This window comes from Capricornis sumatraensis, chromosome 3 (genome assembly GCF_032405125.1).
Source record: "Capricornis sumatraensis isolate serow.1 chromosome 3, serow.2, whole genome shotgun sequence".
Classification (NCBI taxonomy): Eukaryota; Metazoa; Chordata; class Mammalia; order Artiodactyla; family Bovidae; genus Capricornis; species Capricornis sumatraensis.
The window spans coordinates 156494130-156509207 of NC_091071.1; the positions used below are offsets into that span (position 1 = coordinate 156494130).

General features: G+C 38.6%; 1 protein-coding gene across 1 annotated transcript in view; it reads right to left on the bottom strand.

Moving 5' to 3' along the window:
* Positions 1-8892: 8892 nt before the first annotated feature.
* Positions 8893-15078, bottom strand: part of AP1S3 (adaptor related protein complex 1 subunit sigma 3) — a 66071-nt gene continuing 59885 nt past the window's right edge. Inside the window, exon 5 of the mRNA XM_068969070.1 lies at positions 8893-9018. Within this exon, the coding sequence (XP_068825171.1) occupies positions 8983-9018 (36 nt within the window). The 3' untranslated portion in view covers positions 8893-8982. The remainder of the gene's footprint in view (positions 9019-15078) is intronic.

Consider the following 15078-nt stretch of genomic DNA (forward strand, 5'->3'; position numbering starts at 1 on the left):
TAGGCCCTTTAGGAGATTCAGAAAAGCAATCTTCTCTGTCTCTCTTTCGCACACACATAAACACACACACACACACACACACACACACACACACACACACACCCAGATCTCAAGGACTGTTCATAGCTGCAAGTGATAGATCTGGTCTACAAATATTTATACTATTACACTAAAAATGATAAGTACCCTGGGAGGCACAATTATAAAACAAAGGGGTTTTAGAGGAGGAAGTTCAGTTGCTCAGTCATGTCCGGTTATTTGAGATCCCATGGACTGCAGCACACCAGGCCTTCCTGTCCATCACCAACTCCCAGAGTTTACTTAAACTCATGTCCATCGAGTTGATGATGCCATCCATCTATCTCATCCTCTGTCATCCTCTTCTCCTCCTGCCTTCAATCTTTTCAGTCTTTTCCAATGACTCAGTTTTTTGCATCAGGTGGCCAAAGTATTGAAGCTTCAGCTTCAGCATCAGTCCTTCCAATGAATATTCAGGACTAGTTTCCTTTAGGATTGACTGGTTGGATCTCCTTGCTGTCGAAGGGACTCTCAAGAGTCTTGTCCAAAACCACAGTTCAATAGAATCAATTCTTCGGCACTCAGCTTTCTTTATGGTTCAACTCTCACATCCATACATGACTACTGGAAAGACCATAGCTTTGACTACATGCACCTTTGTCAGTAAACTGATATCTCTGCTTTTTAATATGCTGTGTAGGTTTGTCATGGCTTTTCTTCCAAAGAGCAAGCATCTTTTAATTTCATCTTTTAATTTTCAGAGGAGGAAGGTAGGCTGGAATAAGAGAGGAGTCATGAAAGTGACACTTGAGCTGGGTACTAAAGAATAGTGCTCCAACATAGGGAGATGGAGTAAATCACATTTCCAGTAAAAGGAAAAAGCAGAACAAGCAACAGCCAAGAAGAGTAACACATCAACCTGTGGAAGGGTGGGATGCGTGACTTGGAAGTCAGATCATGGAAGGTCTTAAAAGTCAGAGTGAGAAGTTGCATCAGTAACCACTGAAGCAGGGTAAACGTTTAGTACAGGGCGGCAAGCCCATGTGCCATCAGTGAGGTTAGGCGGGTATAACAGTGGGAGCTGCCAAAGTCTGCAGTGCACTGCCCCCACCTTCTGCTGATTCCTGAATGCAGACATGCAGGCCCTCCCTGCATGGCCAGTTCTTTCAACTTTCTAAGCAAAGCAAAGCAAAAAAAAAGGGAAATCTAATTTTTGTACGAAATCACACAATTGATTCCACTATACAGTGAGGGCCAAACAAAATTTGTATGCAGGCTCAGGGTAGCCTGTGGCCCCCAACTTGCAAAGCTGACATGTTGAGTGGAAGGTAATGCTATGTTTCTACTTCTTGACAGACTACTCTCCCGATCAGATTTATTATCTCATTACTTCTTCTACATAATTAATTGTGTGTGTAACTCTAAAAGGTGCTATGCTTTTCCACTCTCTGAAGATAACCTTGATTATACAAATCCTGACCCTGCTGATGGTAGCCCACAATTGTTTCATGTATCAGGGTAGGTAGGCTCACTGCTATAATAAACAAGCCTAAGAGTTCAGGGACTTAACATCAGAGACGTTTATTTCCATCACACGTAACAGTCCAGTGTGACTGTTCCTGCTTGGTTGGCTTTCCCAACAAAACTTTCTTAGGTTCCTTCCACCTCATGGCTTTGCCTTCTCTGGATTCTGGCGTATTTTCCTTCAGCTATAAACCGGGAAGGATGAGAGAATGGAGTTACACGTGGGAGTGTTTCAATAGCCAGACCTGCACTTGGGCATATGTTACTTGGACCCACATGCCACTGGTTATGATTCCATTATGGATAAATCAAACTTCAAGAAGGGTGGGAAGTGAAGTCTAGCAGTAAGCCCAGGAGGAAACACGAAATGACTTGGTAAATGAACATCTCGTCTCTACCATATTTTCCAAGCAGTGTTTTGATTTCATCCAGCACTGGTCCTTGACTCAGAACCAAATGGAAGGTTTTATTTCATGCTGCTGCTGCTAAGTCGCTTCAGTCGTGTCCGACTCTATGCGACCCCATAGATGGCAGCCCACCAGGCTCCCCCATCCCTGGGATTCTCCAGGCAAGAACACTGGAGTGGGTTGCCATTTCCTTCTCCAGTGCATGGAAGTGAAAAGTGAAGGTGAAGTCGTTCAGTCGTGTCTGACTCTTAGCGACCCCATGGACTGCAGCCTACCAGGCTCCTCTGCCCATGGGATTTTCCAGGCAAGAGTACTGGAATGGGGGCCCATTGCCTTCTCCTTTTATTTCATAGTTAGCTATAAAAAAGATTGAAATGACAAACTTTAACTGAAAGCAGGAAATGTCACATAATTCAGTGATTTTTCTAGATTATTAATCTCTTTTATTCACATTAGCCACAAAATGCATTGCACTTCTGTTCTCCTCTTTCCCCTAAAACACATAAGATATTCCAACTCCAAAATTCAACAACACAACCTTGGTGATTCACTCTTTATCTGTATTCCAAGAGTTGCCTTCCTTCCATAATGGCACCCTTTATCTAAAGTGCACTCAATATACTTCACTTGTATCATTTAAAAGGGTGAAAAACATGCTTGAATGTCATTAGGCTTTTATTTCATATCAGGAAACAAACTCATCAAATACTTTCATGAAATTTAAGATCTTTGATCAAGACAAGGTTTAATTAAGCAAATGACTAGCACTGGGACCTGATCAAAGCATAAATGTCAATGTAATGATAATTCTTTCCTCTTCTGCATAGTGAATGGTTTAGACTACTAGCTCAGTTAAACGATCCCATCTAATTCTGAGATTCCATCCATTTCAAAGAGCAAGTTCATGAACCTTGTCAGTGTTACATTCAAAATGGGTATGAAAGCTCCCAATTCCTAGTCCATTTTGATGCTCTAAACATAATCAAGACACTTATTCTTATGGCTCAGAACATCCTTAGCAGTGAGCGATGGCCCACTTGTTTGCCCGGAGAGACTGATAGATGAAAATCATGTACAGAAGTTTTAGAATGAGCAATTATTTCCATCAGTTCAAAAGTTCACAAGAGTTTAACTTATATTTGAATAGGATTTGGATGGCTGCCTCAAAAATTCAGTAATTATGCTTGTAAGACTTTGAATACAGAAAGCACAGAGAGCAGAGAGGGTATAAATAAAATATAAGCACAGGTAACTCTCCCTAAATGAGTCTGATCTTTAGTTTATGATTTGTCATTCTTGAGCTTCTTTGCGTGTAGGTAAAAATTTAAATTTTCTTGCAACTTAATTTGCTGTCTGCTCTTACATTTTTAATGAAGTATTCAACTAATAGAGGAAGCATGTACACATTGTCTTTACCATTACCATCATGTAAGATTAGATATTTTAAGTAGAACATAACCGATTTTATTTTTCTTATATGCCTTTGTTTATTCACTTGCACATCCACTGTTTCACTTTTAGCTTTTAATATTATAATTAGCTAAACTGACTCAGTAAAAGATCATTAAAAATACAATTCAAGAAATAAAACTGCTTATTTTTAAAAACATGAAAATATAATCATCATGTACAGATTCTCCAAAATTATTTTATCCTACATAAGGCTTCCTTGGTGGTTCAGATGATAAAGAATTTGCCCACAATGTGGGAGACCTGGGTTCAATCCCTGGGTCACGAAGACCCCCTGGAGAAGGGAATGGCAACCCACTCCACTATTTTTGCCTGGAGAATTCCATGGACAGAGAAGCCTGGAGAGCTACAGTCCATAGGGTCACAAAGAGTTGGACAAACTGAGCAACCAACACACATACACACATAAGTGAAAGTAATATTTATACTTCAAGACATTTTTAGTTTATTAAATGGAAATTAATATTTTACTGCTTCCAATATTGACTGCAATCATTTTCAAAATTACATTTTTATAATTTTTTAATTTAAATTTATTTAATTGGAGGCTAATTACTTTACAATATTGTATTGGTTTTGCCATACATCAACATGAATCTGCCACAGGTGTACACGTGTTCCCCATCCTGAACCCCCTCCCACCTCCCTCCCCAAAATTTATTTTTGTGTCATTCTTAAAAGTATAATAGCCAAAATTATTTTTTAAACTTAATTTTTGATCATAAACCTCTTGCTGGATCATGGAAAAAGCACGAGAGTTCCAGAAAAACGTCTATTTCTGCTTTATTGACTATGCCAAAGCCTTTGACTGTGTGGATCACAAGAAACTGTGGAAAATTCTTCAAAAGATGGGAATACCAGACCACCTGACCTGCCTCTTGAGAAATCTGTATGCAGGCCAGGAAGCAACAGTTAGAACTGGACATGGAACAACAGACTGGTTCCAAATAGGAAAATAAGTACGTCAAGGCTGTATATTGTCACCCTGCTTATTTAACTTATATGCAGAATACATCATGAGAAACGCTGGACTGGAAGAAACACAAGCTGGAATCAAGATTGCCGGGAGAAATATCAATCACCTCAGATATGCAGATGACACCACCCTTATGGCAGAAAGTGAAGAGGAGCTAAAAAGCCTCTTGATGAAAGTGAAAGAGGAGAGTGAAAAAGTTGGCTTAAAGCTCAACATTCAGAAAACGAAGATCATGGCATCTGGTCCCACCACTTCATGGGAAATAGATGGGGAAACAGTAGAAACAGTGTCAGACTTTATATTTTTGGGCTCCAAAATCACTGCAGATGGTGATAGCAGCCATGAAATTAAAAGACGCTTACTCCTTGGAAGAAGTTATGACCAACCTAGATAGCATATTCAAAAGCAGAGACATTACTTTGCCGACTAAGATCTGTCTAGTCAAGGCTATGGTTTTTCCAGTAGTCATGTATGGATGTGAGAGTTGGACTGTGAAGAAGGCTGAGCCCCGAAGAATTGATGCTTTTGAACTGTGGTGTTGGAGAAGACTCTTGAGAGTCCCTTGGACTGCAAGGAGATCCAACCAGTCCATTCTGAAGGAGATCAGCCCTGGGATTTCTTTGGAAGGAATGATACTAAAGCTGAAACTCCAGTACTTTGGCCACCTCATGCAAAGAGTTGACTCATTGGAAAAGACTTTGATGCTGGAAGTGGGGGCAGGAGGAGAAGGGGACGACAGAGGATGAGATGGCTGGATGGCATCACTGACTCGATGGACGTGAGTCTGAGTGAACTCCGGGAGTTGGTGATGGACAGGGAGGCCTGGCGTGCTGCGATTCATGGGGTCGCAAAGAGTCGCACACTACTGAGCGACTGAACTGAACTGAACTGAACTGAAACCTCTTATAAGTCCATTATTTTCCTTCACATTTATATAGTCTCAAATTTCACAGATATTTTTCCACAAGAGAGTAAAAATGCTTTTTAAAACTGGAGGCTCCATAAATTCAACAGATTTCTCTCCCTCCATAAACTGCATAAAAGAGGTTAAATCACTAATAAACCAATATGAGAATTATCTTACACTTGCAACTGAGAGCTCCCATAGTTCTTCTTCTTCAGCTTAAATGTCTTCTTTACTGCAAATTATTATCAAGTAAACATGCTGGCATCTTTCTACTAAACATCCACTCTATACAAGATTCACATTTTAAATATGCTCAAGAATAAAATAAGAAGCACAGTTCTTTCCAAAATTAACGATCTCATAATTAAAACCTCATAAAGCTAGGTTTAAGGTCATGCTAACAACTGCAAAAGCCCACATTAACTCACAGAATTGCAGACAACCTCCATGGAAACACTCAATATTCTCCAAAGGAATGAGGAAAAATGACCACTTTTGAATAATACTGTTGGTTACAGAGGACATGCCAAAGACATGAAAACAACTTTTAATCTAGAAGATAGTTACATCATAAACATATCACCTCATATTAATCTACTGTTATTAGGAACTGTGCTATTAAGCTCTAAGAGATATGCTTACATTATTTATTCTGTAAAGTAGCAAATCAAAGTGGAAGTGAAAAAGTAATAGTAAATTAACACTTTGAAACAAGTAAATTATGATGGAAACTCAATGTAAGTTATGCACTGACTACACAGATGCAAAGAGATTTACTCAGTTGGATTCAGTCAATATGTGAGTTTATTCACAAAGGACTGATCAAAAGTAAAAGTACATCTGAATTCCATATTAAATAGCTGGCTTGAATTCCATTATCAAGTAGTACTATCAAAAAGTGAATCTAATTCGGCCCTGGTTATTACAGTTCTCTCTAGTTTTAGCTTTATGTGACAAAATAGATTATCACCGTTGAATACCACAGAACATTGTTGAAGGTCAGGATTTCTCAAGAGTTAAAATAAGGATTGAAAAAAATTTATTGACCCTCCCTTTGCAAATAATTGGCTTGCTTACTTACATTCCAGAGGATCTAATGAACTTAATGTAAAATTGCAGGGACCATGTGGAAAAGAAATTAAAACTTTTACCAATAAAGTTTATTGATTAATTAAAACAAAGAAGTAAAGCTAAACAGAGTTCATGAGTGATGTTTCATGGATATTGTAATACAAATCCTAAAGATGAATTATTAGATGTAGAAGAACAACATGTATGTATGTTTGAGGGAAAAGCTTTTTATTATTTTAGGAGACTTGATATGGGAAAAAGTTTGAATTAAAAATTCACTTGACTGGTCATAAGAAATGTCAACTTTACATTTGTTAATAAAAGAAAAGGAGTTAGTAGTTTAAAGAATGATTTACCACACATAAAAAGATCAAATTATCAAAATGTAGGTGAATCGTGAGGAAAAAGCCAATGGGTGCAAAACAATGAATTCTCTTCTCTCATTTGCTGTCACCTGCTTATGAAGTTTCTCCTTGGTGGTGATTACATAGAAAATGAAGAGGTTATAAGGACTTCACTAGAAATTATGAATAGCAATTTCAGACATAAAATCTGATTTTTAAAAATATATATTCATAAAACCACACTCAAATTCCTCATTAAAAAACTTAAAAAAAATTTATTTGGAAGTTTTATACAAGTTTAATATTTATTATCTTTCCTTTCCCTTAGCAGTTTTATTACATTAAATGATATAAAGAAAACATGATTATTTTCACCAAGGTCCATGTAAGACGTACCCAGGATCCCTCGGATTTATCCCAGAGTGCCATATCGTTATGTTCATTTTCTGTGTGTGCTGCAGACATGGAGTTTGAGGAGTCCCATCTACAGTCAGACAGTGTCTAATATAGAATTCTCCAGTATATGTGTTACATTTGAGTGAGGTTCAATCAATACCTTCATCCAAAAGTCATGAACTTCAAAAGAACCAGAAACACTTAGATAATTACATAAAGTTTACCTTAATAAAATAATTCTTAAAGAGCTCTGCCGTATTAAAAAAAAAAAAAAGCTAAAGCAAAAAATTAAAGATCTACAGTAAACAAAGTGATAAAAATGACAACCTTCAATCTGATGCCCTACTTGTAAATACACGATTAAGCTGAGGAAATATTAGATATTAAAGGTCTCATAATTACTTCATAGACTAATCTGAGTTATTTCTTTTTTATGATGGTTCTATTTTGGAGTTGCTCAATTTTTACTCATGTTCTTCCACACTTCTCCAGCCATTTTTCCCTAAGTGTGTCTGGCAAGATCAGTTAAAGAGGACATTTTTCTCTCATGTTGGATTCTCCAACAGCAAGCACACTATTCTCTTAGGAAGAAAACTAAAGGATCCCTAACCACTGCAACATGATATTTGACCTCAAATACATGCTGAAAATGCACAGGTAAGACATCAAAACAGGGCACCAAGACAGAACAGTAGAAGTTAGTTCTCCCTGGAGGGTCTGATCACTTTTACTACCTGGTTATATAGAGCTTTCATTTCAGGAAGCATGAGTGCGACATAGTCACAATAATAATAGGCAGCAGCAAATATTTCCTTCGGGAGATGAGGAAAGAAAAAGGAGAAAGGCACATACTATTCAGGCAACAATAATATTCAATGTTCCAAGCAACCCTAATAAACAGTAAGTCTTCAAATATATTAGATATACATGAAAACATATTGGAAACAAAAATATCTCAAGCAACTAAGGGTACTTGTAACATAAAAGATAATTAAAATAGCAGTATTAATAACTATTATTGCTGCTGTTATTAATCTTTATTATACTATTTATGATAAGGGACATTATAGACACTATTTTCAGATGTATCAAAATCTTAATAAATACACAGAGCTTGTAGAAAACACAACCTTATTGGAATGCCCCTCATATTCAATTAAAAGGTAAAATTAAAACCTTGCCTAGATAGCAGCTTCTAAGGCATCAAAACATATAAGTCCAGTCATTATCTCCCAATTAAAAATAAAATAAAATTTAAAATAACAATAACAAAAGCACTTAAGTCCTATACTATCTTTGGTTGTTTTCCTTAATTCCAGCCCTGAAAAATTAATGACTTCAGGACATCAAAATCAGATACTCTGTATCTGGATTGAAATGACAGCATTACGTGTATTAAAAATGTCTAACATCATGTATGAACTCTGAACTATTAACATGTGAATCACTACACAATTTAAAAAGCTAAACATTTAGAAAAAGTATTACAAGATATACTTTACACTCAAAATCATGGATTATAACACAGTTTCCATCCTGTCAGAAGAGGATCAAAGGCAACAAAACACACTGCAACAAATTTATTTAAATTCGCTCAAAAATATGACATGGAGTTAAAACACTGCAAACATTCGGTCTATTGAACTATGAAGCAGTTTTTTTAACATCCAAGCAGTCATATACAGTATAATACAGATATGAATAATGATAAATATATCAAACAACTTTAATTTTTGCTAGTGAAAAAAAATCCCTTTTAAGCTATTTTTGGCATGGTGCCAGAAGCCCTGTCATCTAACTAAATTCAAGGCACTGCTTATTTACAGGTTCATAACACGTAGCACTTGTAGTTTTCAAGTAGATGTATGGTTAAAAGGTAGGCTTGTTCATGTATTCCTCCATTGTCTGAAAGAGAACAATAGATTAAAATGATTTCCCCTTAAACCACATCCTTCAGGAGACTGAAAATTTTGAAAATTTCTTCATTCTTCTACTCATTTATTATGCCACTGGTGAAAAGAAGCTTTTGTTTGTTTGTTTGTTTGTGGGGGTTTGGGGGTGTGGTTTTTTTTTTTTTTTTTTTTGGCCATGCCTCACATTTTGTAGGATCTTACTTCCATTACCAGGAACTGAACCCAAGTCCACAGCAGTGAAAGCACAGAGTCTTACCACTGGATGGCCAGGTAATTTCCAAAAAGTTTTGGGAAGTCTATGTGGTCATAAATATTTGCATTCTAATCAAGAAAGGTGGTTCAAAGTTTGAGTATAATTTATATACACATCCTTATGGCTGGAATTAAATAACTTTCAACAGATGAAAAGCTAAGTTTGACTGTAAAATCAATGCCTGATAAGAGAAATGCTTAAGCAACAGCTACCAAGCTATCACTGTTGACTTCAGAAAAATGTACCTGCTAAAATGACCATGAGGACCACTTCCAGGAACAGGTATTAGAGAAATCTGAATGGTATTTGTATGACATACATATCATTGTTGTTTAGTCGCTAAGTCATATCTGAGTCTTTGCAAACTCATGGACTGTAGCCAGCCAGGCTCCTCTGTCCATGAGATTTCCCAGGCAAGAATACTGGAGTGGGTTGCCATTTCTTTCTCCAGGGGATCTTTCTGACCAAGGGATTGAACCCACGGCTCCTGCTGCGTCTCCTGTATTGCAGGAAGATTCTTTACTGCTGAGCCACTAGGGAACCCATATGTATCATTACAGTTGCAGAATATTTTATTGCCAAGACATAAAGGATAAACAGACCATAATACTTTAAATTTCTTCCATGTATTTTGAAAAGGCTTTCCTCCAAAGTATACAAATTATGTTTCTTCATCCTCCTCATCACTTACCAAGACCATAATTCTTTCCCAGTACTTAAAAAAAAAATGTTTAAATGGATTGACAGTTACAGGCAGAGTTAAAAAGTACATTGATGTTGCAAACCCTTTATTATGCATGATGGATGGGCTTCCTCTTCCATTCTGTCCCTGTTATAAACATATACTTATGCAACACAGTGGCCTTTGAGTTGAATCAGTCAGAGAACTCAAGCGGCCAGCTTTAGGTAATACACCTTCTGCTTCTGTGTAAAAAATGTACAATCAGTAATGTTCAACCTGTTCTTCAGCTTGAACTCCAGGGGACGTGATTCACATGCACCTGCCAGTGAAGACATCCACCAGCAAGGGCCGAACAGACCAGACCATGGCTAAGCAAGATTGTTCAGAGGATACTAGGGTTAGAAATCAGGTTTCTTGTTTCCACCAGCTCTATTTAGAATTTCAGTCCTCCTCTGCTGAAAATACTCATGCGTCATCATCGACACTTTCTAACAAAGCTCTTACACCTCATGGATGAGCAAACCCACACCTTAAGACCTCTGCCCTGTATCTCCTCTTATAGCTATTGCCCATATCTTTTTTTGGGTGGAGGAGGGCTATGCCTTGTGTGACTTGGGGGGTCTTAGATCCCCAACCAGGGATCGAACTCATGCCCCATGCATTGGGAGCATGTAGTCTTAACCACTAGACCAAAAGGAAGTCCAAGATATTGTCCATGTCTTTAAACGGGCTATCACATTGGCCAGGAGCCCATGACTGTCTCTCGGTACCTTGAGTTTATACCACTTAACTAGGTATACAGGCACTTTGGTGGTCCAGTGGCTAAGAGTCTGTACTCCCAATGTAGGGGGCCCGAACTCAATCCCTGGTCAAGTAACTAAATCCCACATGCCGCAACTAACACTCCCGCACAGGAAGATAAACAAACAAATAAAAATAAATATTAGGAGAGACACAGATGTAAAAAACAGACTTTCAGGCTCTGTGGGAGAAGGTAAGGGTGAGATGATTTGAGAGATTAGCATTAAAACATGTATATTACCATATGTAAAACAGATAACCAGTGCAAGTTTGATGCATGAAGTAGGGCACTCAAAGCCTCTGGGACAACCCAGAGGGATGGGGTGGGGAGGGACGTGGGAGGGGGGTTCAGGATGGGGCACACATGTGCACCTGTGGCTGATTTACGTCAATGTATTGCGAAAACCACCACAATATGCAAAGTAATTGTCCTCCAATTAAAATAAATTAATTAGTTAAATACATAAATATTAAAAATAAATAAAAATAAAAAAGTATACAAAATTATGAATACAGAGTTGGGTATAAAGTTTAATTAGAATGAGAAAAAGTGAGAGTAGATTATAAATTTTCTAAAAAATTTTTAAAAGTCACAAAATCCAGAACAATAGCATATGGGTTTCATCAATTAAATGCCTGACACACTTCTATAATAGCTTACATATTCATTAGATGGCCACAAAGTCACTGCAGCTGAGATACCTTACCTTTGCAAATTTGACCACAGGAGCTTGCAGCCTTGGAAACAGCCTGGCCCAGGAAAGGCCTTGGAGTTGTCACTTCACTGGCCTCACAATTCATTGCTCTCTTGTTACTGGCACTGATTCACACCACTGAGGGAATCAATCTGCTAAAGACGGGCTGCCCTTTCAGAACTCAGGCTTGGCTGCTGCTCAGGTTACACGAGCCAGTGACATATGTGGTTGGTATTTTCTGGAGCTTGTCCCTTTAAAAGTTGGAAGAGACTTTTAGGCCCTACAAGCTTAAAGAGCTCTGCCCTGGCCTTTCACAAGGACTAGGGCATCATGGGACTCCTGCTATCTACCCAGCACAGCAGTGCATCTTGGGCATTCAGCACCAGGAATGCTACATTTTATTGTATTATGGTTTGGTTTAGCTGCCTAATGTGTTTGTGCTTTTCAGGGAGACAGTGTTGGGTTACACCTAGTCAGTTCTCATGAATCCCAACCTACACATACATGGTATCTCATTGCTTGACCTAATGAGGTACCATTTGACACTCCCTTCTTTATTTGTTTTCTAATTCTGTGCTCAGAACATGTTTGTCACTCCCACTGGTAATCCCAAGAGCACCAACCTCTGTATTTGAGGATCAGTGTATTAAAAAGCAGAGGCATCACTTTGCTAACAAAGGTCCGTATAGTTAAATCTGTGGTTTTTCCATTAGTCATGTACAGAGGTGAGAGATGAACCATAAAGAAGGCTGAGCACCAAATAATCGATGCTTTCGAATTGTGGTGCTGGAGAAGACTTTTGAGAGCACCTTGAATAGCAAGGAGATCACACCAGTCAATCCTAAAGGAAATGAACCCTGAATACTCACTGAAGGACTGATGCTGAAACTGAAGCTCCAACAGTTTGGCCACCCGATACAAAGAGCCAACTCATTGGAAAAGACCCTGATGCTGGGAGAGACTGAAGGCAAAAGAAGAAGCGAGTGGCAGAGGATGAAATGGTCTGATAGCATCACTGACTCAATCGATATGAATTTGAACAAACTCTGGCAGAGAGTGGAAGACAGAGGCGCCTGGCATGCTACAGTCCATAAGGTTGCAGAGTCAGATACAACTTAGTGACTGAACAACAATATCATCTTCTTCCTTTCAGAGTATCCTTTTTCTTCTAATCATTTTGTACCAGTGTCCACAGGTACCTTCAAAATAAGGTACCTCTTAAAGTCATCCCAACCAGTTAAACTCTTCTTTCATTCCATATTTTCAATGTCTAGGAGAAGGAAATGGCAATCCACTCCAGTACCATTGCCTGGAAAATCCCATGGACAGAGGAGCCTGGCAGGCTACAGTCCATGGGGTCGCAGAGACACGACTAAGTGACTTCACTTAGCCCCAGTACACTCAGAATAAGCTTCGAGAATTTAGAGCTTTAAGACTGCGCATTTTTTCACTAAAAACATAGAGACAGTCTTTTTATTCTAAAAAACTTTTATTGGGTAGGGGTCAGGGAAAAGTCCAGGGCCTACTTTGAGATGTTCGGTTGTACTAAAAGTAAAAGGAATATTACAAAGGCCTCCGTTAAAGATCAGCAAGTACAAATCATGCTTAGGTCCAAAAGACAGGGAAAAAATAAAGCAATAATTTTTTCTCTTTACCCAATTATATTACGTGTGTCTATTCATGCTCAGCAGCTCTGACCAGATACACAAAACAAACCATACATACAAAGTCAATTTTTCAAGCAGCTGCTCAAATGTTCATGGACTTAGCTGAAGTACCAGATCTCAAGAGAACACTGGTGACTCTGTTTCTATTTGGCAGGTGTTGCTAATTCATTGAGAGTTTTAGAGGACAGTCGTGATACTGCCTGCTCACTGTGGGGACATTTAAGAGGACAGTTGTGATACTGCCTGCTCACCATGGGGACAAGCTGGCTAAACGGGGGGACCCCTGAGACCCACGTATCAAGACCTTCCACTCAATAACCAGGGATATGAAAAACCAATCAATGTTTCATTGTGAAGGGTTTCTCTCTTGAAATAGCAGACATTCCCTGCTTCCCAGATTTAACTGGAACAAGAAGCACCATGCAACCTGCAAGCTCTTTAAAACTCTATTTCCTAAGGAGGGAAAACAAAATAACCTAGAGGTGTCTTGGCCCTAATTCAAGCGGCTTTAATTACTGAAGTTCAAAGACCCTGTTAAATGCCTGTTTCTCCTATAAGGTGATTCCACAGTAAGGGCCTTGAGGATAGAATTATAAATAACTCCCTGGCATATTTTAAGAAAGGTTGTTCTGTGGAATTTCCAAACCAGTGATTTCTCAAGTACCTTGCAAAATTCCCTTCCTGTGGCATTTGGGGAAAGCCAGATGAACATCAGAAAGTTTAAATGCATTTTTGAGGTGATAACACATCTAGAGATAAATGCAGCAGCTTCCTAATAGGCAAGCACAGAGGCTCAGGGGTACCCTGTATCTTTCTCAGTATCCATTCACCTGAGGACTGGTTCCCTGGATGGGCAGGAGCAAGTCATCAGCTCAAAGATGTGCCAAAACCGTTACTTGGAAGTCATTCCTAATGTTGTTTTACTAACTCAAGCAAGCTCTTATTTCCAAACAGCAGCAAGAATGGCTTTACTGCCAATTTTTAAAAGATACTTCGTAATGCTCTGAGATGTTGTGACCTGCTGTCATGGAAACAGAAAGACAGAAAGACTCAACGACGCTGTGAGAAGAAGAACCTAGAGGTGGCAGAGCAGGCACGGAACCCAGGCCCTCAAAGGTGTGCTGGGTCAGGGGTTAGGCAGATCATCTCATTTGAGAGGGCAAAGGTCAGTGGGTGAAGCGCTCTTTCTCATAGTGACTGTGGGCTAATGTAGGTAAGTTCCCTTATTAGGGATGATGTGAATCTGGACTGGATCTATAAGAAAAGCCCCATAGTATTTTATATAACTATCACAGAGTCAGGAGCATGACCAAATGGATGCTTCAGGGCCCATTTATTCCTTGACAGCAAGCTATAGAATTCCCAATTTATTTATGCAAATAGGAACACACACACAGCCTCTCCAGGAAGGTAGGAAATTTTAATTAAAATGATAAATGCCACTTGCAGTAATAAAGCTCTAGTAACCTTGGCAAATAGAATAACGATGTTATTCTATTCATAAGGCGGGTATTTTAATGCAAATCTTTTTATACCCCCCATAAAATTATTCTTGAAAAGAACAGCACCAAGTATTTTATACCTTTTTGAGAGGGAGGGATCGTCACTGATAAGGTCAAACATGAAAAGCAAAGACTCTGGAGCCCAAGTGCCTGGGTTCAAATCTCTATTCCATGATTACTAGCTCTGTGAAACTGAGCAGTCATTAAACTTCTCTGTGTCTCAGTTTATTCATCTTTAAAATGAGGCTAGAGAATTTACTGGTGGTCCAACGGTTAGAACTCTGTGCTCTCACTGCTGAGTACATACATTTTGATGCCTGGTCAGGGAACTAAGATCCCACAAGCTGTGGTAGAGCAAAAAAAAAAAAAAAAAGTGGGTAACAATATACCTCTTAGAGTTGCAGTGATAATGAAATAAGTTAATACATGTAACTTACTTAGAAACTATACCC